This window comes from Danio rerio, chromosome 6, assembly GCF_052040795.2.
Source record: "Danio rerio strain M-AB ecotype USA chromosome 6, GRCz13ab, whole genome shotgun sequence".
Lineage (NCBI taxonomy): Eukaryota > Metazoa > Chordata > Actinopteri > Cypriniformes > Danionidae > Danio > Danio rerio.
In genome coordinates this window covers 45,808,939-45,835,551 of record NC_141026.1, presented here as the reverse complement: position 1 = coordinate 45,835,551, position 26,613 = coordinate 45,808,939, and the positions used below count along the sequence as shown (strand labels likewise).

At 35.4% G+C, this 26,613-nt stretch overlaps 1 protein-coding gene across 45 annotated transcripts in view; it reads left to right on the top strand.

Moving 5' to 3' along the window:
• The window catches only part of foxp1b (forkhead box P1b), a 289,418-nt gene that overhangs the window by 166,806 nt on the left and 95,999 nt on the right, over positions 1-26,613 (top strand). For all 45 annotated transcript variants that reach the window (XR_015492852.1, XR_015492847.1, XR_015492853.1 and 42 more), the window contains 1 exon segment: positions 19,830-19,925. Coding sequence is in view for 33 of the 45 variants with exons in the window: in XM_087255908.1 (XP_087112034.1) it covers positions 19,830-19,925 (96 nt within the window). In the remaining 12 variants the exon portion in view is untranslated.

Here is a 26,613-nt window from a genome sequence, read left to right as displayed (position 1 = left end):
CATCAGCTGCAGATGTGAATGAATGGCAGAAGAAAGTAGTTTTTAATACAAAAGGGTTTTAGACTCTCCGTGTTTGATTTTCTTTTTTATATACAAGATTGTGCCGTCGAACTGTTGTATAAGCGCAATATCACTCGAGTAGCAGTGCGATATGACCATATCGCACTGCTACTTTTGTGATATTGTTCAGATTGTAATTTTCGATAGTAATACATTGCTTCGTAAAAGTTTATCATTTGTTGAGTCTCCCCCTTACAGTTTGATCGAAGGATTGGACCAGGAAGCCGCTTCACGTGACATCACACTTAACAAGCGGATTGAAGCTGATAATTCAGTAATAATCACATTTTACTATATTTCCAAATAGAACACAGTTTATTCTAATATTGATATATATATATATATATATATATATATATAACAGTAAAAAATACAGTACTGTACATTTGAATCTTGGTGCATTTAGTTTTTTTAAGTCTGAGGCAAAATTGATACTTAATTGTATAGTTCACCAAAAAAAGGAATATTCAGTCATCATTTACTTCTTTTTTACTTGAGTCAAACCTGTTTGACTTTTTCTTCTGTTGAACACAAAAGAACATATTTTAAAGAAGGCTACAAATCTGTAATATCCATAGCATTTGTTTCCCCTACTATGGAGTCAACAATTACAGGTTTTTAGCCTTCTTTAAGATATTCTGTTTAGTGTTCAAAGAAATAAAGACACTTATAAAAGTTTGGATCTTTTTGAGGGAGAGTAAATTGAGAGTAAATGTAAATTTTTGGGTGAACTCTTCCTTTAAACATAAATAAGACTTCATTAATATTTAAAAAAAAAACATAAATCCATTTTTTTTGTACACAATTCAGCTGTCCATCGCATTGCAATAGATGCCTTTGCACATTTATTTTATATACCATATATAACAAAAGCAATCTCTTTCTTTCCATCTCTGTCTCTCTGGCTGTGGGGATAACATTACCCAAGCTGGAATGACTTGAGCCGACTCTGTAATTCGCATGAAGCCGCTCTCTCTCTCAGCAACTCAATCCCAAAGCGTGGCCAATCGCACTGTGATTTATCAAGAGCTTTCTCTGTGGCCACACTGCCTAATGACACCTGGAGCTGACCCTTCACACACACACACACACACACACACACACACACACACACACACACACACACACACACACACACACACACACACACACACTGTCACACACACACACACACACACACTGTCTTCAGGTGAGAGGAGTCTTTGTGAATTATAGTGTGTTGTTTGTCTGGTGGGTATAGAAACTGTGCTTAGTTTTAGCTTGATTTTAAAACTAATCTGGACAGACACTGGAAAAAGAGGTACAATGAAGTGCTTTGCTTTATTTTATTTGAAAATATATGTTGTTTGTATGGGGCGAAGCAGTGGCACAGTAGGTAGTGCTGTCGCCTCACAGCAAGAAGGTCGCTGGTTCGAGCTTTGGCTCAGTTGGCGTTTCTGTGTGGAGTTTGCATGTTCTCCCTGTGTTCGCGTGGGTTTCCTCCGGGTGCTCCTGGTTTCCCCCCACAGTCCAAAGACTTGCGGTACAGGTGAATTAGGTAGGCAAAATTGTCCGTAGTGTATGAGTGTGTGTGTGAATGTGTGTGTGGATGTTTCCCAGGTTGTGGCTGGAAGGGCATCCACTGCGTAAAAAAACATGCTGGATAAGTTGGCGGTTCATTTTACTGTGGCGACCCAGGATTAATAAAGTGACTAAGGTGACAAGAAAATGAATGAAATGAATGAATGTTGTTTGTATGTATTTGTATATGTATATGTTTTATTATTATTATTATTATTATTATTATTATTAATTATTATAAAAATACATTTTTTAAGTAACAAATCTTTTTATTTTTATACAATTTAGTCTGGTCATTTACCGAATCTTGGAAAACGATCACTAAAATTGCAGGGATACGAAAACTGAAAGAGAAAGTAACTGCAGAAGTAGGGCTGGGCCAATAAACAATATTATATCGAATCCCAATAAAATTTATGTCAATAACAATGATAAGCTCTGGACTTTTGTTTGTTACGCTGTATCAATCTAAGAGCTAATCACAAAAAATGTCGGTCAAAAATATGTCATGCCATTTTAATAAACCCTCTAATTTTTATGCCTTCAGTCATTGTTGGGACAGTCTTTTAATCTAGAAGAATTAACAACATTTATATATATATATATATATATATATATATATATATATATATATATATATATATATATATATATATATATATATATATATATATATATTCAATATATTCAACAGTTCTGTGTGGTTCTTGAATCTGATTGGCTTATAGTCGTGATATATTTAAGTAATATCAGCACCCGTAAAGCCTCTTTACTCTTTCTATATTACTCCAACCACATACAACCAGCAAAAAGCAGACACTACAGATCTAAAGTTTAAAAAATGCTTGCACAGCTGTTTAACTGTCAGCTTATGATTTAAATCCAACACGGAAGAAAGTAGTTCCTCATACAAAAGGGTTTTTGAGACTCTCTATGTTTGATTTTTTTGTTTTTATATACACAATTATGCTGTCCAACTGTTGTATAAACGCAATATCACACGAGTAGCAGTGCGATATGGCTGTATATCGGCACTGGTGGGGGCACTAAGGCACTTGGCATGCGGCCTCGTGCCAATGCACGCCTCCCACCAGTGCCGATATACAGCCATATCGCACTGCTACTCGTGTGATATTGCTCATATATATTATTATACTTGAAGAAAGGTTATGAATAAAGACATTTATTTTCTTTGTAGTAATTTATTCAGCAAGTCACAGCAAAATTTTGTTCAATTTTGAATTCATGTTGACTTTTTACATCTATTTAAATCAATATTCAGTGTTCATGACCTTTCTTACCAACAATCAACTTGTTACCTCAAACTAAATGCATTAGCTAGCAGAATTCCTTTATTAAAGTGATTTGCAGTTTTTTTCCGACAACATCCTATGACTTTCATTTTCTATGACTTGCTACTGTAATGACAACAAGAAAGACTACACCACACTAATTTCTGATTTAAAATCAGGACGAAAATCAAAGTAGTAAAATATATGAATAATTACACTCAGCCGTCGCTGTGTTTGCAAGCTCTCCTATATTTTCCTCTCTCACCATACTATCTGATGCAACATCTTGAGTATGAATGCAATAACACAAAAGAATAAGTTGCTGTATTCCAACTTCTCTGTGAATCCCCAGCGCTGTTGACATGTTCTGACCGATTTCCATGTTGACAAATGGATTACCAGAGACAGAAGTGGCAGCTTTACCTGCACATTACATCCTTAAGAAGAAAAGTGAAGGCAGATGGCATTGTGTACATGTTTGTTTGCGATGAAAATGTAACCTCTGATTGCTTCTGAAGATCTCTTCCATCTGTCTTCCAGCAAACCTTTATAACTGACAGCCTCAGGGTTCCCACTCTCATAGAAAACCTGGATATTTTAAACTGAATATTTCTGACATGTGGGAACTGTAATAAAAAGAAACCTAAGAACTTCCTATACACTATGCTATCTTAAAAAACTACAAAAAACATCCACACACATAAACTATGCAGATTCTGTCTTTCTTTTCTGAGAGCCTGCTCTTCTCTGATTGGTCAGATAGCCCAATCTGCCATGACTGGTCTGCTGTTAGGAAACCAAGAACTAGGGTTTGAAATTAACACCCGCCAACTTGCCAGATGTGGTTGAAATTCAACCATTGTGGGTAACGTAAATCAACACAATTAGCCAATTTGGGTTTCGATTCATAAATTATGTTCTATCACTTTGCCTGTAATTGCTGTCAAAGCACTCTTCTAGAGAGCCTTAAACAGTGTAAATGAGTAAAATGCAGCAACTCAAACTTAATATAGAATTATAAGAATCGCCCTTTCTCTTTCCCTTAGCACTGTTTATTAAAATACCTTAATTCAAACTCATTGGGACTACATTGTTCAGGCTTGAAGTGAACTTTTGCCCATACAGCGATAAGGTTGACTGTTTTTCACTGTAGTGTGAACTTTGGCAGGGTCATATTTTATAAAAACATTATGTCTATGGGTCAAAGAAAAGATGTCCCGTTTTAGTGTTCCAAAGTTTACTTTATGACATTTAGAAATGTTTTTTGTGTACATATTAAGCACGCCAGAAAATGTCTCAATGTGTCTTTGGATGTTTCTTTAATACTTCAAATAACTTTTGTGGAAATAAAATGTAAAATATAAATTAAATAATTTTCCATCTTTCAGTGTAACAAATTTTCGTAAATACAATAAAACATCCCAAATATAATATACAAAATTAGTGTTAAATTTAAAGTGTTGTCTTTCATTTAATTTAAAAATGTGTCAATTTATTCTTATATTCACTGTGATTCTTATATAAAGTCTTTTTTATGTCATTAATCGTTTAAAATTAAAAGATTTCTTGAAATATTAACTGTTGTTACACCGAATCACATTTCTTTGGGTTTCTACTGTAGCTTGTGGTAAAATGCATTATCGTCATACATTTTTTTTAGCCAGAAAATAATTTAATATTACAATTGAACAGAACACATTCTACTATATGTGAAAAATAAAATAAAATAAAATTCATTACAAATATATATATATATATATATATATATATATATATATATATATATATATATATTGCCTCACAACAAGGTTGCTGGTTTGAGTGAATTGGGTAAGCAAAATTGGCTGTAGTATATGAGTGTGTGTGTTTGAATGCGATTGTTTATGGTTGTTTTCCATTACTGGGCTGTGGCTTGAAGGACATTCACTGTATAGAACATGTGCCGGAATAGTTAGTGGTTTATTCTGCTGTGGCGACCACTAATAAATAAGGGACTAAGCCGAAGGAAAATGAGTGAATGAATGAATAATTAACATATGGTGTAAGTTGAATCAATTTACCTATTCTTCCCATCATCCCCTGCTCTCTTTGCTGTATGTGTCAGCCAATGTGGGAAAAGGCTGTGCCATTCAGACCCAAAAAACATTGGCATCATCATTGGTTGCGTTGATCCAGTAACGCTGATTACTCCAGTACCAAACTGCGCTCTTAACAGCACATATTTCTACATGGCAGGCTCCCCACGCCTCTCATCTCTTTGTCATTTTTTTCCTACTTATGGTTAATTCGTCTATTCTTATGAGTCATTTAGTTCTTTAATTACCGTTAGCAGCAGATGCACAATGGAGTATTAATGTGAGTGGGTTTTACGGCCACTCCATCACCGCGAGCCTGTGAAGTCTGAAGACGTAATTGACATGGAAAAGAGCTCGGAGAACGGGAGACAATATTTTGCAGATGGCTTTTCTTGTATGCTAGAAAGATGTTTATGCGTTTACATCACACTAAAGGGGCAATAAACACAATCGTAATTCAATAACTGTCTTGATAGACGGAATCCGGCGTCGGCGGCTGGATTGAAGTGTGTATTAAATGACAAGGGGAATTTAAATTAAATGATAGGAAGGAAGCGAGTGTACTAAATGTATGAGAAGTGAGTATTTTGGATGGATCAGGCTGGTCAGCAGTGCTAATTATAACAGCGAATTTTAATTTTGTTTTAGTTTAACGGTCTGAAATGTTTGCATGCATTATTTACATATTCATATGCGAAAAAATCGTCACGTAAACAAACCTTGCACACTGAATCCGATGCGTATTAATTAATCTATTACCCAAAAACTGCTAAACATTTCGGATTCAATTCAAGCAGTGATACTTTGTTCTCCTCTCTTTTCCAAAATAGAAAAGGAAAGAGGAACAGGCTACATATTGTGTTCATCCAGTACTGCATAGAGAGGCAGGAGAGTTCAGCTCATTATCAAAGAGATGCACTAAATGCAAGGATTATTTCAAGAAATCTGTTGAAGTTTTGATTGCCTGTGATACTTCACAGATTAATGTACGTAAACTAATTCTAAACAGAAACTGGCAGTACCTATGGACATTATGGCGGCCGCATGTCGAAACAACATACCGAAAGTGCACTATGCTTTCTATTATAATGTCTATGAGCAGTACGTCAAATGTATGGACACAAACACACCAAGCAGCAGCAGGGGAGAGGTGCGCCAGTCACTGAATCCAGCATGTAGGGGTTGTCCGCCACATTTTATCTTCATTTTATGCACTGTTTTTCATAACCTCTTCTGTAGCACAAATAAAGGCATTTTTTATTTAGCTTTTCACTTGTACAGTGGCTCTGAACTTTCAATACACCTCTCAAAGCACATTTTCAGATGCGAAAAAAACAAACCAAATTTTTTTTTATGACAAACTAAAGTTTAGAGGCAGTGTGTCAGTACGATTCACACAACATGAGGTCAAATTTTTGTCGAAAATTACAGACGAAAATTTTGGATTCAGTGTGCAATAACCTTAAAAAACCTTTAAAAGCATTAAAATAACTAAAGTCTTTAAAATGAGTGCACATTAATGAATCTAATGAATGTTGGTTGTCTTTTATCTTTTTACCACATTTTAGTCTTGTCTTACTTTGTTAGTGAAATTGCATATTGATGTAGTCGCTAGCTATGTTTCCATCCACCTATTTTTTTAAAAGTCATGTGATTTTGTTATAAGAGATCATGTGATGATAAAAATTTATGTGAATTGACAAACGAGCAGGCTGTGCATCTTGTAAAACATCTGAAATGTTGTTTTGGTCAATCTAAAATGTCCTAAGTGTTTCAGTATTAGTGTTGTTATTATTTATTACCTCCAGAATTGTCAGTAGTGTTTGCGCTCTGTGTCATTCATTGCATGTCGGCATTGTATTCTGGGCCACATGTAATTGATTAAATAAAGAAAATATTCACGCAGCTTTTGCTAACCTAGCAAATTCAGTTTTCACCGTTGATATTTAGCGTAACAATTTTGTTCTCTTTGACTCGTTGGATGGAAATTTATTCGCACGTCTTTCATGCAAAATTATAGTATTATTTAATTTATTTCTAGCTTTTATATTTGCTGTTTATAATGTATGTTTTGTTTAGCTTAGCAAATAGTTTCGGTTAAAATGTTTTTATTTTCTGTTTTACATTCCCAATATTTTATATTTATGCCACTGCTGTCATCTAGCATTTAAAGTTATCATTTAACATTGTTACTTTGAGTTGAACTTTATTTTCTTTTAGCATTATTTGTTTTACATTTTATTATTAATAAAGTTGCTTTCAAGTACAGTTAAAATCAGAATTATTGAACCCCCTGAATTATTATACCCTCGGTTTTTTTCCCAAATTTCTGTTTAACGGAGAGATGATTTTTTTTCAACGCATTTCTAAACATAATAGTTTTAATAACTCATTTCTAATAACTGATTTATTTTATTTTTGCCATGATGACAGTAAATTATATTTGAATAGACATTTTTCATGATGCTTGTAAATAGCTTAAAGTGACATTTAAAGGCTTAACTAGGTTAATTAGGATAACTACTGTAGGCAGGTTAGGGTAATTAGGCAAGTTATTGTATAACAATGATTTGTTTGTTTTGTAGACCCTAAGATGTTTTTATTATTATTATTATTATTATTATTATTATTATTAAAAACTGCTTTTATTCTTGCCAAAATAAAACAAATAAGACTTTCTCCAGAAGAAAAAATATTATCGGACATAGTGTGAAAATGTCCTTGCTCTGTTAAACATCATTTGGGAAATATATATATAAAAATTATAATAATAAAGAAAACAATTCAAAGGGGTTTTTATAATTCTGGTTTCAACTGTAAATAATTAGTAGTATACAGTGCTTTTTTGTTATAATATTAATAAATAATGTTTTAATCATAATAAGGGACTGCTTTGAAGATCTCTGGAATCCATTTCACGAACCCCTGATTTTAGACAAGCCATTGGCTAGTTTATTTTAAAAATATGTCATTACGGACATCCCTGCTTTTGTATATGTGTCTTAATTCAAGCCAGGGAGAAAACAAGCCAGCATTGAGGCCCAGATCTCTGCATACATCACCTTGTGTGTGTTTGTGTATGTCTCCTCATCTATGAATGGAGCCCCTCTCATGCCATCTGTTGTTAAGCTGCTCCTGAGGCGGAGCTTCAGAATCCAAACAAACTGTGAACTGAGGCTGTCAGAGCCGCATAGCAGAGGCGACCCTCAGGCCTGGGGTCACACATCCGTACCAGGCTCCACACAGAGCCCTGTTTACTCTCCATATACCTCCTTCATCATCATCTCTCTCTTTTTACTCTCCATCGCTCTCATCCATCCATCAGCAGTCATGCACCCCCACCTCCCACCATCCACATGGAAACAAATGCACAAACACACATGCAAACACTCACCCCTCATACCTTCATGCAGCCTCTCGTTCACACACTTTATCAGGTCTAAACATTATCAGTCAATGAGGAAAAACAGTTGCAACTTTATTTTTTATTTTTTAAAGGGTTAATGGACACAAACATGAAAATTATGTTGTTAGTTACTCATCCGCATGTAATTTCAAACCGGTAAGACCTTATAGATAACCTAGATCTTTAATGTTAATCTGAGAGCTCATTCACCCTCTATTAAAGTCCAGAATAATAATACAAAAACATCCTCAAAATAGACAATATGTTACCTGTGGTTCAGTTGGAATATTATCAAGCTGTGAGAATAATTGTATTCACACATAAAAAATATAGCGACCTTAATCACAGAATAAATAAACAGAAATGTCAGTGCTGTGTCTGTGCAAATATGCAGATTTAAAGACTGGTGGTAATATATAATAAGACCCCTTTCCTATATCACTAATGGAGCAAAGCTGAACATTTCCCACATGCTTACAGAAAAAAAAAAAAAGACTTCTCAAAGCAAGGTTGTCCTATTTCACATTTTCTGGGATGACTGATGCACAGGAGACCTGGTTATAAAATATGTTCTTGATATGTCTTCTTTAAAGACAATGCTGATCTGCTGCAATCGCATGGTTTGAGCACAGCAATTTGAGATGTTTAGTGTTGTCATTAATATTAATAGATTGGTAAAAGAGTGCAGCCATTGGAGAGAATAGTAATGGTTTGAAGTGGGTATATAACATTGATTTATTTATGTATTCTACGTGAATTAGTTTAGAAATCTAAACAGCGAGTGTGTTTCCAAGAGGCCGTGATTCTACCAGCGCCTGTTTTTCATGTGAAGAGGCTTTTTTGGAAATTGCATCAATTAGATACTTAACAGGAGGCTGACCGGCCCTCTTTTGCATTGCAGATAAATGTCCAATCTAGAAATTGAACAAAAGGAGGCAGAATTAGCAAGAGAAAGAGAAAGTCAATTAATACAAACAGTGCTGATCTTCAGTACTTACATTCTCGTGCCAGTGAAGGAGCATTCCTGAATCATATGAATATGAAGCAGTGAACACTGGCAAGAAATACTAATGTGCTTCAGCTTTATTTTGGGGATTTTAAAGCTTTAATATCAATATGTAGTTTTATCAAAACTTTCTATTGTATTTTGTCATCCACACCTCAAATCACACTTCAGGTTCAGAGAACAGATGGAACAGTTGTACAGCCGTTTAAAAAAAGACACCAAACAAAGCATTTCAGTCCATAATATTGTAGTAATATTACTGTAAACTGCTTAGTAATTGCATTCATTAGGCTAAAGTCTCCTTACATATTGCACAAAAGCTCATATAGATTTGAAATGATGCGTAAATAACAGTTAGTTACATACAATTTGTTTTTGAATGTATTGTTTCCTTAAGGATTGCTCTCACAGGCCACTTTATAATTTTGATTTTAAAGTTGACAAACATCAGCTGAGTCTGAACAGATTTAAGTGATTAAGAAAGTGTAGTTCTGTAGCCTTTTCCTTAAACTTTCTCATAAAATCTTGACAACTTTTAAACCTTCCCAGGAAGCCTTTAGGACCCTCCTGCCAAAAAAAGTCAATCTTATAACCATGACATTTAAGAAAAAGCCCTCCAGCTCTGTGCTGAAGAAGATGTGTTTAGTCCAGGACAGCTTTACACAGTGGCCTATTATCGGTGTTTAGTCCGGGTCATGTCTAAGGAAACCGATCTCCAGACCTCTAAATGTTCTGTAAACAGTCCCCTCTACTTCTCAAAGACCGCTGGGATACGGTTTCACCTGTACGCACATCTACCACTAATTAAAGAGTCGATTATTCTGAGCCATTTCACATCAAACAAAGTCTTCACTGCTAGTTGGAGGGAAGACAGATAACACAAATAAGCACAGTCACATTTTTCATTGTCAGGCCTTCCTCCAAACTCGCAGAGGTTAACACTGGCTATTGTCTTTGAATCTGTCCAGTATTGCTGTCTGTCCATCTGTCTGTCTGTCTGTCCGTCCATCCTTCTGTCTTTTTGTCATCTATATATCTATATATAGTGATTATTTTTTGGATTTCAGTGGATGAATGATGATCTTTTTCCATATTTTTGGTGCAGACATTTTAAAATACTGGACAAAAATGTATATTGTAACAACAATTGCTAGTTATTTCACGTTGCTAGTCACACAAACTTTCCATTATAATGCCTGTTGAGGGCTTTGAGCTAAACAATTAAAAGAATAGTTCACTCAAAACTGAAAACTCTATACTCACTTTTCAGGTAGGACACATATACTGAATTATACACTACCTGATAAAAACCTTGTCATCGACCCTAGTTGTAAGAGCAACAAACAATATCGTGACTTCTAGTTGATCATTTGGAAAAGTGGCAGAAGGTCGATTTTTTTTTTTTTTTTTTTTTCAAAGAATCATCTGTTGAACTGCATCCCAATCATCACAACTACTGCAAAAGACCGACTGGAACCCACATGGACCCAAGATTCTCACAGTTAATCAATCAGTCAAGTTTGGTGAAGGAAAAGTCATGGTTTGGGGCTACATTCAATATGGGGGCATACAAGAGATCTTCAGAGTGGGTGGCAACTTTAACCGCCTGAGGTATTAAGACAGTTGTGCTCCCCATAACATTACAGACCACTGAAAAGGGGCCAATTTATCTGCAGGATAGCGCTCATAATTCAGCCTCCACATAAAAATTCCTAAAAGCAAAGAACGTCATATTGATTCAGGATTGGCCAGTCCAGTCACTAGACATGAACATTATTGAGCATGTCTGGAGTAAGATGATGGGAGGAGGCATTGAAGATAAATCCAAAGTGTATTGATGAACTCTGGGAGTCCTGCAAGAACGCTTTTTTTGCCATTCCTGATGACTTTATTAATAAGTTATTTGAGTAATTGCAGAGATGTATGGATGCAGTCCTCCAAACTCATTGGAGTCATACACAATATTAAATGTTTTTTTTCCACTACACCATGACTTTGTATTCTATACTGTACATTATTTCTGTTAAGTGACAAGACTTTTTGTCTAAGCAAAGTCAGACCTTACTGTCCTAATTAGATAATTAAGGCATCATTATATTTTATTTGGGTAAAATGAGCGTAATCTAGAGGTCTTTGCCTTTCATATAAGCCCCTTCTGATACCAAATGATCAACTAGAAGTTAAGTTTGTCCTTCCTAAAACTTGGATAGATAGTGTCAGGTAGTGTATACTGTAGGATTTTGATTAAGCCCAGTTTGGAAGTAACATTGAAAACCACTGTTTTTTTGTATTTTACCTGAAAATTTAGTTCTGGCATCTTTTATATACTTTGAGTACAGTATAGCATGCAAGGTGTCCTTCTATGCCTTTTCATTTGTCATTGTAAAGTGAATCCATCTATAGGGATTCATGTGGCGAACAAAACCAGTCTTACACAGCAGGAGCTCTAAAAGCCTGTACATAATCCACAAGTGACGCATAAAAACACACATCCTCACACACTACCACAGAAACATTATTCCATTCCACACTCGACTGCATCACGTAAATACACTCATGTGATGGAAGACTCCATTCGTGTTACGACAAGAAGACAAACCGTGTCGTCACTGTCAGCGATTATGCTGACGGCCTTGTTGGTTTGTTTTCCAATCACAAACACCTGGAGGGGTTATCATGTGTGTTTGCGTCGGCGGAGCCATGGCATCAAATAATCCTAACGAGGAATTTTAATGAAGGATTGGCTAAGACTTCAGATGTCCAGCGCTCAACAACTCGCATGAGTCACTTTCAACGGCGTAAGAATTAAAAGGACTAGACAGCCACCGCTGACCTTTTCTTTTGCATTAAGTGATTTTAATGAACGTGTTTGCTTTCCCCCATCCTATCTGCCGTCATCAATATGTATTTTGGCTGATTAGCATCAAGCGTTGCCCATAGCGAGGCACGTTCGTGCTCCTCCAGCAGCTCAGTCATCTGTTAGCATTATCCGTCTTTGAACTGTTTTTGTATCCGATCAGTTCCACCTAATACGTCTCTTGATTCGCTATTGTAGCACCCAGACAGCACGTTGTTCTCCTCACTTTAAACGCGCCTTCAGATGCTTGGGCCTGTCATCGTGTGGCAGTTTATCGCGCTCATGTCTGGAGCTGCTTTTAGCCTAGCGCGTCTATCAAACCCCCGCTACCTTTGAATGCCAGATCAAAAGAAGATGAAATCCAGGCAAAGAGATGGAAAAGGGGGAGCGCGAGGGGGCTGTTTGTGCATGTGCGTTCACGAGGACGACCGCTTTGTAAACATCACAGTGACAGCTCACAATGGGTCGCTTTAGCGCCACGCTAACCCTCCACCAGTCAGCTAGCTTGTTAAACAACAAATAATTCCTTCGCCCGGGGCCCGCGCTCACCTCGGAAACGGTGCCAAGTTCATCCTCTCTCTTCTCATTAGTTTTGATCCTGACAAAGTCTTTGAATCATCCCAGCGTTGCTCTTTTGTGTTAATTGCCTTTTTTTCTCTCCTGACGTTCTCGATGAAGATGTATCTTTTAGCTAGCTGCATTAACAATGAGAAATTTGTTATTATTAAGACGCACCGGTGAAGTCTGGAAGATGTTCTGCTGAAAGGAAGCAGTCTTGCGGTTGGTGGAGCTTAATGTTGTTGGTTTTTTGTTCAGACCTTCATATCTGCTGATTGATCGTCGGGTTTGTTTGTTGACAGCCTTTCTGACGCAATTAACAACTGAAAGCGGCACGGTGTACTTCGTGTCCTCATCTTGTGTCTCAATATCACATCCTGTTGACTCAAATATCCTTGTTCCAGCAGTGCAAGCCATGCACATCAAGTGTGTGTGTGTTGTAAAAGTTTCTGGGTAAACAAATCTTCGATATGGTCATCATTGTCATTGGGTTTTACTGTTCAGGATGACAAAAAAAAAAAAAAAAAACAGACCTGAGAGTGAAAGAGTGAGCAAAGTATTACACTTTAAAAAGCACTTTGACTCATTTCAACACTTATCTTCTGTCACATGCAGTCTGCAAAATGCTGAGAAGAGCACCTGAGAGGAAATGCATGAATTAGTAAAATATACAGATGGTTTCTTGGCATAAGATTTTTTAGAACTGATTCAAATAGAGAAAAGATACGATTCAAATCTTGTTTCCACTTGCTTGCGTTGACTTTTAATAAACATCTAATCAAGTGTTCAATCATCTTACAAGTATGCACTGAATGAGTAGACTTTCTTTTTTTATCGTAATGTGTTCATTATTGAGCTACAGGAACATACTATATATTATTTAACATTCATATTTAATCAAATATTATTAGTTTGTTAGCCAGCACTCACTTTAGGGAATTTGCACCTACCTAATTTTAAATTGTAACAGTTCTTGACCCCAGTGAGGTACAAACACAAATTAGGTATTATTGGAAAGAAGACATTTTGAGCTTTATGGTTCAACTAGAAAGTTTCATGCGTAACAATAGGAAAAAATTGTACTTTATTAAGTGTAATTAAAATGTAATTTTTTTTACAAATAAAAACACATGAAATCAGTCATTTAATAACCTAGAAACAAATATGCTGGAAGCCAAGTGTCTCATGACACTTGGACAGTCCTTCTGTGCCACAATGTTCCCCAAGGTCAGTATTTGGTCCACTCTTATTTAGCATTTAACAAATCTTGCAAAAATTTGGTTATCACTGCTACACTGTCAACACATAGATCTATATTAGTACCACTTCTAATTTATCCGCTTCAATGTTAAAACTTAATGCGTGTTTGGTAGAAATTAATGCTGGGATGCAACAAAATAATCTCAAATTAAACAGTTGCAAAGCTGAGATTCTGTTGATTGGCACCCCTTCTAATGTTAATGGATGTAGTAATTTTACACTATCATTTGATGCCTCTCTATTGTCACCTTTTCCACAGGTGCACACTTTTAGCGTACTTCTTGATGCTCAACTCAAAATCCTATTTTAAACATTTAACAAAAACAGCCTTCTTTCACCTATGAAACATTGCATACATTTGACCCTTTCTATTGTCTCCTGATGCTGAGAGGCTTGTCCATGCCTTTCTCACATCAATTAGATTTCTGTAACTCACTTTTTAGGGGTCTACCAGCTAGCTCTTTTAGAACATTACAGCACATTCAAAACTCAGCTGCACATGTGCTGACACACACATTGTAATGCTGTCACATTACCCCGTACTTCAACAGCTACACTGGCTACCGGTGACGCATTGATTTGAAAACCCTGATACTTTATAACATATAAAGCAGTTCATGGTTCTGCTCCTGCTTCCCTGTGTTTACGTTTTGCATCGGGTCTCACTATGTCCAGCCTCATTGCAGTCTCAACAATATGGGAGGTAGGGAATCCTCCTATCGTGTGTCTAAATTTTGAAATGCTTTACCTACAACCATCAGACTGTTTTAAGAAATTGCTAAAGACTCATAATTTTTTATTGCCTTTAATCAATGAAAATATCTTTCATTTTACCTATTTGTGCATGTTGGTACTTTGTTTTTTTTATTGTTGTTCTATTGTTCTGTAGCACGAAAAAAGTGCATTACAAAAAAACTATTATTATTATTATTTATTTATTTATTTAATTTATTCATTCATTCATTTTCTTTTTGGCATAGTCCCTTTATTAATCTGGGGTTGCCACAGCGGACTGAACCGTCAACTTATCCAGCATATGTTTTATGCAGCAGATGCCCTTCCAGCTGCAACCCATTTCTGGGAAACATCCATACTCACTCCTTTACACCCATACATTATGTACAATTTAGCCTACCCAATTCACCTGTACTGCATGTCTTTTGACTGTGGGGGAAAACTGGAGCACCCAGAGGAAACCTACACGAACGTGGAGAAGACCATGCAAACTCCACACAGAAACGCCAACTGACCCAGCCGAGGCTCGAACCTGCAACCTTCCTGCTGTGAGGCAACAGCATTTCCTACTGCGCTACCGCATCGCCCTATTCATTTATTCATTATTATTAATATTATTTATTATGAGTTTATATTTCAAATTTGATAAAGATAGCATACAAAATGAGATTTCTGCAAAAAGCTTTCTGGGGCTACATTGATGTCCTTCTCTCCCTCCCTTTCTCAAAAATGACCTTCCCAAACTGAAACAGTTTAATATAATTTGTTGTACATTCACATTTTATGTATCTTCTGTATTTAAATATGAATGCAGTGATTATGAATAAGAAATAATTAAGTTTATTATAATAATATGTATTTTGCCGACCTATTGCTTTTAGACAGTTCAGTGGGGAAAGTATAAACATGTAGCTAAGGTCTTCTTATAAGTTCATGCACTGAATGAGTTTCCTCACATTTCTGCCAGTCACTCAAAATGAAGAGTTTCGGTTCAGTTATGGCACTGGAAGACTTTAGTGTTATATTCTCATGCATATTTAATTAGGTTCCTATAAATAGGCTATTTATTTATTTTTTTGCCGTGTTAGGGCCGGTTAGTGTGGGAGGAGAGGAGCTCGGAGATACTGGTTTAGGGACTGTCCCTTTCAAATATGCTTCCACCATTATTAACAGTCAGGTCAACTTGTAAATGTCATACATGTATTTATTTGATGAACAGTTTTTTGTTGTTGTTGTTTTATTTTACTGGAATTTAAATCACAAAGAACTTTGAGGGCAGAGGAGTCATTGGTATTTTATGCAGTATGTGTTTGGGGGGATAGGAGTTTGCGTGCGTTTCGTTGCTTTATCGCTGTTCCTACAATTAATTGACAGTTACATGGTCCAGTTACATGGTCACATTGTATCCATTCATAAGTCAATGCTGTTGGTCAGTCTTTTATCTGTAGATTTGACAAATATTTAACAATTGAAAAGTAATTAAATATTGATTTTTGATTGGATCCTCAATTAATTTGACTGTACCACTGTGTTGTACACAATTTGAACTGTCTTTGCTTTTTTGCAATGCAAAGATGGCTGTGTTTCAATTGACAGGGTCCCCACAGTGTTCAATGCTCCCAATTCCATGATTACTGAATATGTGGAAGTTCACTTCACTTGACAAAATTTGTTCATTCAGAACACTTTGCAATACCATCACACCAATATGATTCTATTGTCATGCATTTTACAGGAGGTTCGATGACATAAGGTTCAGCATCCCCTGTTAACTCTCTAATTAGCAAACTACAATGAATAAGTTTTCTTCCTTCCGAATGAAATCTTAAGATGGCAGAATACTGTGTGAAGTCTACTTCTAAGTATCCTCAGGTTGCTTGAATATATGTATTTATGTTTTTTACTTAAGAGACCTTATGTTAATGGATGTAGTAATTTTACGCTACCATTTGATACGCTATCATTTAATGGCGTAAATGCTAATGTTAAATGCTCATTTGAGGAGTCATCTATTCATCTTTGTCATCTAGTCATTATTAATAATTTCATAAATAGATTTTATGGTTGTAGCTCTTATAACATGAGCGATTAGCCTAATGCTTCAAGAATATTTTTTTCTCCTCTCAAAGTGCCATTTGCCTGGGTTTTATAAACCACAAAGAACCACAGTTTCAGCTAAAAATCTTTTAAATGTTATACTCAGAATCGTTTTGACCCTGAGTGAGTAAACGAACTTTAATTTTGGGTGAACTGTCTCTTTGAATCTTCAGGCCCTCTTTTGCTGGGAAATTTAAACAAATACTGATTAACAACACTGAATTTTGCAACAACTCAAAGATTCAAAGAAAAATATTATATATATTATATATTTTATAACCCTTTTATTCTTAAGTGTGGTGATTGTATCTTAATATATGATTTTAAATGTTTAATATAATGCATTGTAATGTGTTGATCCATGATGATGATGGTCAGTGTCAGTCAGCACTGAAGTGGCCCCTCTGTAGCCTGTTATTATATTCCTGCCTCATGATGTCATCCCACAACTCCAGTGCATGAGAAGGTCACACACGCACACACACACACACACACGCGCGCACACACACACACACACACACACGCAGCTGGTTTCTCTAACCCAGAGCTCCAGTTTTCATCATGCTGCTTCTTTACTGAGCTCTTAGAGAGCAGCATCAGACAGTGACTCTCTAATACAGGCCCATCCTTTCTCTCAAAACCACCCCCTTTTCCTCTCTTTTTACATGAAATGATGTACAAGTCACATTCAGTGCAAACCCACGTGTTTTACATGCTTTCTCGAAACCTTATATTTTTCAGATTGCTAATAACAAGCCGCTAATATCAGATAATAGAGTCTGAACTCCACCCATCGAGAAGCCCAAGGGTTGTAGATGTTCCTGCGACTGTTTGTTGAATTGTGGGAGTTTTTTTTGGTGTGATGAGGGTGGAAAGAATGAAGCGGGTTATTTACTCAGATGGTTCTCTGGTGTAGGTGTGAGTCTGCCCCTGCTGTTCTATGGGAACACGCTGCTTGCTTTTCTTGGTATTGGTGCCTTTTTTTTTTTTTTTTTTTTGCTCAACTGGAGAACTTTTTTTTCCCCAGCACTGCTGTTGCTTTTGTTTGCTCTGGATGGCATGTCTGATTATTTATGGTGGGGGGGAAGGGAGTAGTCCAGCCAGTAAACATGTGACTGCACTGTATTTTGTTTTCCACTCAGAGGGCCGTGTCCTTTGACAGATATTTTGAAGGCTAATAAACTTTTTATTTGCTTTATGAACAGGGGAGGGAGGGGGAGACAGACAAACAGATAAACTTAGAGAGAGAGAGAGAGAGAGAGAGAGAGAGAGAGAGAGAGGGGTTACTTTCCACATTGTCACATTGTGTACAACTATATTACACTCTCTGTGGTATAAAGTATAAAACTATACTATACATAAAACAACTACTGCAGTTGTTACATTATACAACAAAGTATTGTAAAAAACAATGCGCTTTTTGTGATTATTTATTACCTCTGTGGTGACCAGAACCCGTGTCAATCAAATGATCGTTATTTAAACAGAAATATGCATATATACAGTTACCAGCCACTTCATTGGGTACATCTTACTAGTACTGGATTGAACCCCTTTTGCCTTCACAACTGCCCAATATTTATATACACCAATGATTACACTAGGTACTACACTCACTGGCCTTTATTAAGTACACCTTGCTAGTACAGGGTTAAAGCCCCTTTTGCCTTCAGAACTGCCTTAATCCTGCATAGATTCAACAAGGTACTGGAAATAATACTTAGAGATTTCAGTCCATATTGACATGATAGCGTCACGCAGTTGCTGCAGATTTGTCAGAATTTCCCGTTCTACCACATCCCAAAGGAGCTCAATTGGATTGAGTTTTGGTGACTGGAGGCCATTTTAGTACAATGAGCTCATTGTCATGTTCAAGAAATTAGTCTGAGATGATTTGCGCTTTATGAAATGGTACTTTATCCTGCTCAATGTAGCCATCAGAAGATGGGTACCCTGGTCATAAAGGGATAGATACCTGGTGAGCAACAATACTCATGTAGGCTGTGGTGTTGACACAATGCTCAATTGGTACTAATTGGCCCAAGGTGTGCCAAGAAAATACCCCCCACACCATTACACCACCAGCTTGAACCATTGATACAAGGCGGGATAAATTCTTGCATCGTGTTGTTGATGCCAAATTCTGACCCTTCCATCCGAATGTCGCAGCAGAAATTGACACTCATCAGACCAGGCAATGTTTTTCCAATCTTCCATTGTCTAATTTTGGTGAGCCTGTGCGAATTGTAGCCTCAGTTTCCTGTTCTTAGCTGATAGGAGTGGCACCCGGTGTGGTCTTCTGCTGCTTTAGCCCTTCTGTCTCGAGGTTTGACGTATTGTGCTTTAAGAGATGCTTTTCTGCATAACTCGGTTGAAACTAGTGTTTATAGTTAATGTTGCCTTTCTATAAGGTCAAACCCGTCTAACCATTCTCCCCATATGCCAAACAAAACATGATATCATGAGAAAACATATGTATAATGCACAATTTTATTTTAATCATATTATTTTTAGCAAACACTGTTACAGTAAGTATACAGTAGTGTGCTAATACTGTATTCTGAACATAGTCAGAAAGATTATGCAACCACTTGTGTACTCTCTGTTCGCTGGAGCTGTAAGCAATTTCTAGAAAATGCTTTGATAACAGTTCCTATCAGCTTATTTCACTGTTTGTTTTGGTGCATAGTCATTGCATATGTGGCCAAATGAAGCATTCCAATTTATTTGAACTTTTTAAACATGTTAAAAAGTATCTTGCCCTGCACCATCATCGCATCATTTAAAAAATATCTTTGACATCAGAAAGCAGTGGGGCTGTCCTCAAGGGAGACTCAGTCCCCGGACACAAAACAAAACATCATCAAAACTGTAGTTTTAACTTTTCTTTTCTTACACCATTTTTTTTTCTTCTCTCACTCAGGCCTTACAAGTTGCACGGCAGATCCTTCTCCAGCAACAACAGCAGAGCAGTGTCCACAAGTCCCCCAAAAACAATGACAAACAGCCTGCAACACAGGTAAGTCTGCATGTACTGTAAAACCCAGAATATGTCCAAATGTTCTTCTTTGAATGGTTTAAATGAATTAATGAAGGATATTCAAAAATAAACCATCTCTGATATTTCTTCTTTAATGCTGACTTGTAAACACATCAATATACTGTTGCTCAGATGGTTAAAGGTTTTGGAGATTTAGATTAGACATGTTGGAGTTCCATCGTTGGTGTTGTGGATAAACTGAGCACAGAAAATCAAATTGCCATGAAAGGTAGGAGCTGGAAAATATGGCATTTTGTCGATGTTTGTAAAACCTGAAATATGTTGCTCCGGGTATGTTTTGTTGCTCGTTTCAGATGACACATCCGTAAAAGGTGCTATAAGGCATGCTTTTTTTTTTTTTTTTGCCTGTCTCAGATGCGGGTTAAGTAAACTGAATTGTTTCATGAAAAGATAATGCATGTGGGTACAAACTGCAGGCAAAGGGTTGGCAATTGTTTTTTGTTGTGTGTTTTATAGCAGTTTTATAGACCAGTGTGTTGAATATTTTGTTTAATTTGATTTTTATTACTTTGGATTATACTGTAGCAGTTCAGAATGTAAATGACCTTTGAGAGGTCCTAAAATACTACAAATTACTAAAACTAGCTGAAAGTGTTAAAAAGATATACACTGACCAGCATCTTGTTGCCTATTCAAGTTTTAGGAACAAAAAATAAGTAACTTCTAGTTGATCATTTGGTATCAGAAGTGGCTTAAATGAAAGGCAAATGCCTCTAGATTACTCTTATTTTACCAAAATAAAATATGAACATGTCTTGATTTTTAATTATTTAATTAGGACAGTAAGGTCTGACTTTGCTTAGACAAAAAGTTTTGTCACTTAACAGAAATAATGTACAGTATAGAATACAAAGTCATGATGCAGTGGAAAAAGAATGGATTTAAGAATTAAAATGAATTTTGTATGACTCCCGTGAGCTTGGAGGACTGCATTCATTCATCTCTGCAATGACTCAAATAACTTATTAATAAAGTCATCTGGAATGGCAAAGAAAGTGTTCTTGCAGGACTCCCAGAGTTCATTGAGATTCTTTGGATTCATCTTCAATGCCTCCTCCTCCATCTTACCCTAAACATGATCAATAATGTTCATGTCTGGTGACTTGGCTGGCCAATCCTGGAGCACCTTGACCTTCATTCGCAGCAGCTTTGATGTGGAAGCTGAAATATGAGAAGAAGTGTTGACTGTTTCAGTTAAAGAATTTTGACCTCTAGAAGTTTTGCAGAACTGTAGGTTTTGTAGCGCATTACTAATGGTCCTCGGATGGAAAGGAAATCAACACTGATGGTTATACTTAATTTTAATGGATAACTTCAGACATTTTTCTTTCACTATAGTTATATTTAATTTAACTTACAGTTTTTTTAACTATCTTTTTAAGTTAAGTTACATATTATATACTGTAATTAAAACTTCACGATTCTGGCTAAAATGAGAATCACTATTTTTTTTGGTTAAAATAAAGATAATTTTCTCACGATTCTGTAGATGTAAAATAAAGGTTAATATGAGTCAGCTATTGTTATTATTTCTCAAATATATGATACAAAAAAAACTATAATAATATTTAATTATTTATTTTAAAAATAATTTCATATTTATTTTGTATAGACTTAGAATGGTGGACTTGAACAGACATTAAATTGGTCCTGGTCATTAATGCACAGTAAAGTGATGACCTCAGAACTATTTTTAAGTCTGATGTTGAATTATTATGTTTGAGACATATGCCTACAATCTGTCATCGACGACATTATTTGAACCATTTTTTTTTTCTACTGGTAAAATCAGACATTTTGTCATTATCAAATTCCCTTTTGCATTATATTTAACATTATAGTCTGGAGTAGTTATACTGACACTGTTAAACATTTATTCTCAAAGTCAACACTCTGTGTTCGCTAAGAAAGAAAAACAAACATATCAAATGCTTGTTGTAATTATAACTCTGTAATGTGATATGTTTATTTAAATGATGTGCGCCCTTTCGGTTTTATTTTCACTGGTAAGTGCGGTGCATACTTCCCGTGCAGCTCCCAAATGATCGCCCTGTGCAACAAACTATGAATATTATTTACAACTCTATTACCTGTTATTTACAGCCTATGCAGGTGACTTCACTGAAGTAGACTTCATTCATCTGTGCGCGCCTGCCCTTTCTGTGGTTACAGGTCACGGTCAGCTCATGTCACGTGTGATTTACATCATTACATGAAGACAGAAATTAAATTTTTGGGTGAATTATACCTTATAAATACAGTATCTGACTCTTTCAACACCATTGGTGTCCACATTGCTAAACAGCGTATGTAAAACAACTTGAAGACTTGTGCGGCTGCCTTTGCTTCTCTCCTGAACTTGAAAATATGATTGGCAGAATCGTAGAAATGCTGGGTTAAGATCGTCTAGGGCAGGGGTGTCCAAACTTTTTGGGCCGAGGGCCAGATGCAAAAAAAAATACATCACACAGACACCCATATATATATATATATATATATATATATATATATATATATATATATATATATATGGATACACACACATATATATATATATATATATATATATATATATATATATATATATATATATATATATATATATATATATATATATATATATATGGATACATAGATAGATAGATATTTATATATATAGTCAGAATTGTTAGCCCCCCTAAAATATTAGCCCCCCTGTTTATTTTTACCCCAGTTTCTGTTTAACGGAGAGATTTTTTTCCCACACATTTTTAAACATATTAGTTTTATTAACTTATTTCTAATAATTGATTTATTTTATCTTTGCCATAATGACAGTAAATAATATTTGACTAGATATTTTTCAAGACATTTCTATACAGCTTAAAGTGACATTTAAAGGCTTAACTAGGTTAATTAGGTTAACTAGTCAAGTTAAGGTAATTAGGCAAGTTATTTTATAACAATGGTTTGTTCTGAAGACTTAAGGGGCTAATAATTTTGACCTTAAAATGGTTCATAAAGAATTAAAAACTGCTTTTATTCTATCTCTATTTATAAAAAATATTATCAGACATACTGTGAAAATGTCCTTGCTCTGTTAAACATAATTTGGGAAATATTTAAAAAAGAAGAAATAAATCAAAGAGGGGCTAATAATTCTGACTTTAACTGTGTGTAGATAGATAGATAGATAGATAGATAGATAGATAGATAGATAGATAGATAGATAGATAGATAGATAGATAGATACAGTAGATAGATAGATAGATAGATAGATAGATAGATGATAGATAGATAGATAGATAGATAGATAGATAGATAGATAGATAGATAGATAGATAGATAGATAGATGATAGATAGATAGATGATAGATAGATAGATAGATAGATAGATAGATAGATAGATAGATAGATAGATAGATAGATAGATAGATAGATAGATAGATTGATAGATAGATCGATAGATAGATAGATAGATAGATAGATCGATCGATCGATCATAACAATAACTGCTGCTTAATTGAATGCATGTGATAACGACACCCGGTGGTTATTTATTGAATTACGTTAATTTTTGTATAGCGGGCCAGATTCTATTGATATTTTAAAATGCCTCGCGGGCTGCCACAAAACTGATTGCGGGCCGCAGATGGCCCGCGGGCCGTAGTTTGGACACCCATGGTCTAGGGGGTCGAATCGAGATCGCAATCTTTTTTCAATTAATTGTGCAGCTCTAACAGTAATTAACAATTATGCTGTAGAATAATATATAATTGTGTTTATTTTTGTAGGTTATTTTTGACCGTGAGCACATTAAATGCCACTCTTTGCCATTTGTTTTTACTAAATAAACATCAAAACCACACTATTATGATGAATATTTTTAATTTCCATATTTAATTTACTGTAATGATGACAAATTTGTCACAAATAATGTTTGTTTAAAAGGAAGTTAAGTTCAGATCAAAACCCTGAGGTCTATGATCAGTCAATGTTATACAAAAGCAGTCCAAATTGATAAAAACATTGATTCCAATGTCATTTTAAACTTTGTTTGTAAGCCAGACACTTCTCTAGAGTGGAGAAAAGTCCCATAATGGCATTTAAAATACTGTAAAAAACAAAAAAAAAAAAAAACTAAACATTAAATTACACACACACATGCACAGATGGATTGTTTACAATATTATGCATTTTTGAGCTCAAGCAAATATCTCCATTTCCAGTTATTAAAGGCATCTAACTTGTTTTTTTTCTGTCCTATAGAACAATACTGATGCTGCTGACATAAATATATTTGTGTGTGCGTAAAATTTGTGTGTTTGTGTGGGTGATCAGCCTTTATTTGTTTACATTTATATGGATGGTTGGTGGTACAACATGTACCTGTCAAAGCCTGACAAACAGGAAATTAAAGCAGGCAGAGCTGAAGAGTTGGCAGCACATTAGCGCAGCGTTCTTTCATCATTCGTAGCAATCTAACAAATCACGCACAATGAAATCCTGTCAGTTTTAGCACATTACAAACAAACGGATGTCTAATATGTGCGCAAGTGTGAAGAGCAAACAACATTGGCGTATTGAATGTAGGTACAGTAAGTCTGGCCTGTTTTTTTCTCTCTCTCTGTGTGCTTTTACTCTTAATTCTGTCCTCAGCAGTTATAGGGGGCGTCCTGGAGCAGTCCTCAGCCTCCGGGCTTTCTATTTGCCTATCCTTTTGTGATGCAAAGCAAATCCGGCCCTTTTCATTTCCCCATCCGCGCCCCTTTAAAAGAGAGCGGCTCGCCATGTCTGATGCAATATTTACGTTTATTTGAGATCATTCTCTCTCAGATCCTTATCTCTGTTTGAGCAAGGTGGATGTTGTTTGTTTCGTGGTGGAATCGCAGGAGACGACGGGGCATATTTGTTAATTAACGCACATCCCTGCTTTGAGCAAGACTGGTTGTTTAATGAATATATGGGATTTTTTATTCCATTTTTGGTCTGTCTTGTTTATTAAATGGATTTATTTTATAATTTAAGTTGAATGGCTTTTTGAGTTCACTTTCTGAGCATGTGGACTTGGGATTTTTATCCTGACTTGCATCAAAGTAGTCGCCCTGATATCAAATGGTTCTAAGATTCAAATGTACATGTGTATTTGGGATCTGTGTATCTATAAATTAAAACTCATGAGAATGCTTCATAGTCAAGAATTTGCATTTTGTCCACCACAAAAAATGAAAGCTTAAAGGTTTATTGTTAATGAATGAGAACATTAAGGCAGCCATAAATATTATTAAACACTACTAATAAAAACATTATTATTATTATTAGGGGCCAATCACTGAAGATGTGTAGGCACCTATTGTGTCTGTTTCAGTTCTTATTATTGTTCCTCCGGTCTCTTCTTCTTCTTCTTCTTCTTCTTCTTCTTCTTCTTCTTCTTTTTCTTCTTCTTCTTCTTCTTCTTCTTCTTCTTTTTCTTCTTCTTCTTCTTCTTCTTCTTCTTCTTCTTCTTCTTCTTCTTCCACTTGTGTTTATCACAATAACTTCTGAACCGAATGGGCTACTATTAAATTCCTTTTTCCTGCCGATTCAAATGTACCTCATTACTTTATTTTCCGTCATTTTTTGCTATTTAGAATTTTTCGTAAAACCTGTTTCAACAAACTCATCGTAGGTCGTTTTTTTCTGATTGTCACTAAAATTGAATCACAAGATCTACAGACCATGCTGACCAAAAGTTATTGGATTCAAGTTAATTAGACAATCAGTTTTCAAATAACTTGCAAACAAATTTAACGTAGAGCCTGTGAAAATTGATTTAGGGCTTGGCGCCGATAATTTCTGCTTGCAGCTACATTTATTATTTATTTTTTATTATTATTATTACTACTATTATTTTTTTTTTATTCCTCTCCTTATTATAATGATTATTATAATTATAAGCATATGTTTATAAGTATTATTATTATTATTAATAATAATAATAATAATAAAAACGATAATACTAATCTATTTAAATATACATAACAAGAATTCTATGCCATATACCAATACATACAGTACATGTAAATTATATCAAATTACCATATAATATAATTGCAGTTTTTTAAGTTTTTTGTATTTTTTTTATTATCTATTAATACTAATAATAATAATAATGTTCCACCTGAGAAGCACAGTTTGTATAAATATAAAAAGCATTTTCCTCCTCCGTGACAGATGTCAGTATCATACAATATAGTGTAATATAATTATTTGGTGGAGATCACCCATAATATGCCTTAAAGGAAGAAATACAGCATGTGTGACCTTTACGCTCTGTGTGAATTTGTCTGCATTGAGGAAAAATTCGTAACAATTAAGCTAAACAGCTCTACTCTTCATGCTGAGGGGTCACTGGATGGTGGATTCCACTGACTAGCCAGACTGTTAGTACGTAAAGCAGAAGCAGCTTCAGCACACAAAGACTAAATTAACATTCAAATTTATTAATGTATACAGAGAGCATGGCCAACCTGTCACTCACACCACTGAAAAGAAAGCATGTGTGTTTTTGTCTTTCACCCTCATTCTCTCATCTGTGACTGGAACCCTATAGTGCATTCTAGTATCTACTGTATACTGTACACCATTTGTTTTTAGATTTTTAAATCAGTATGCAAGAATATTTCAA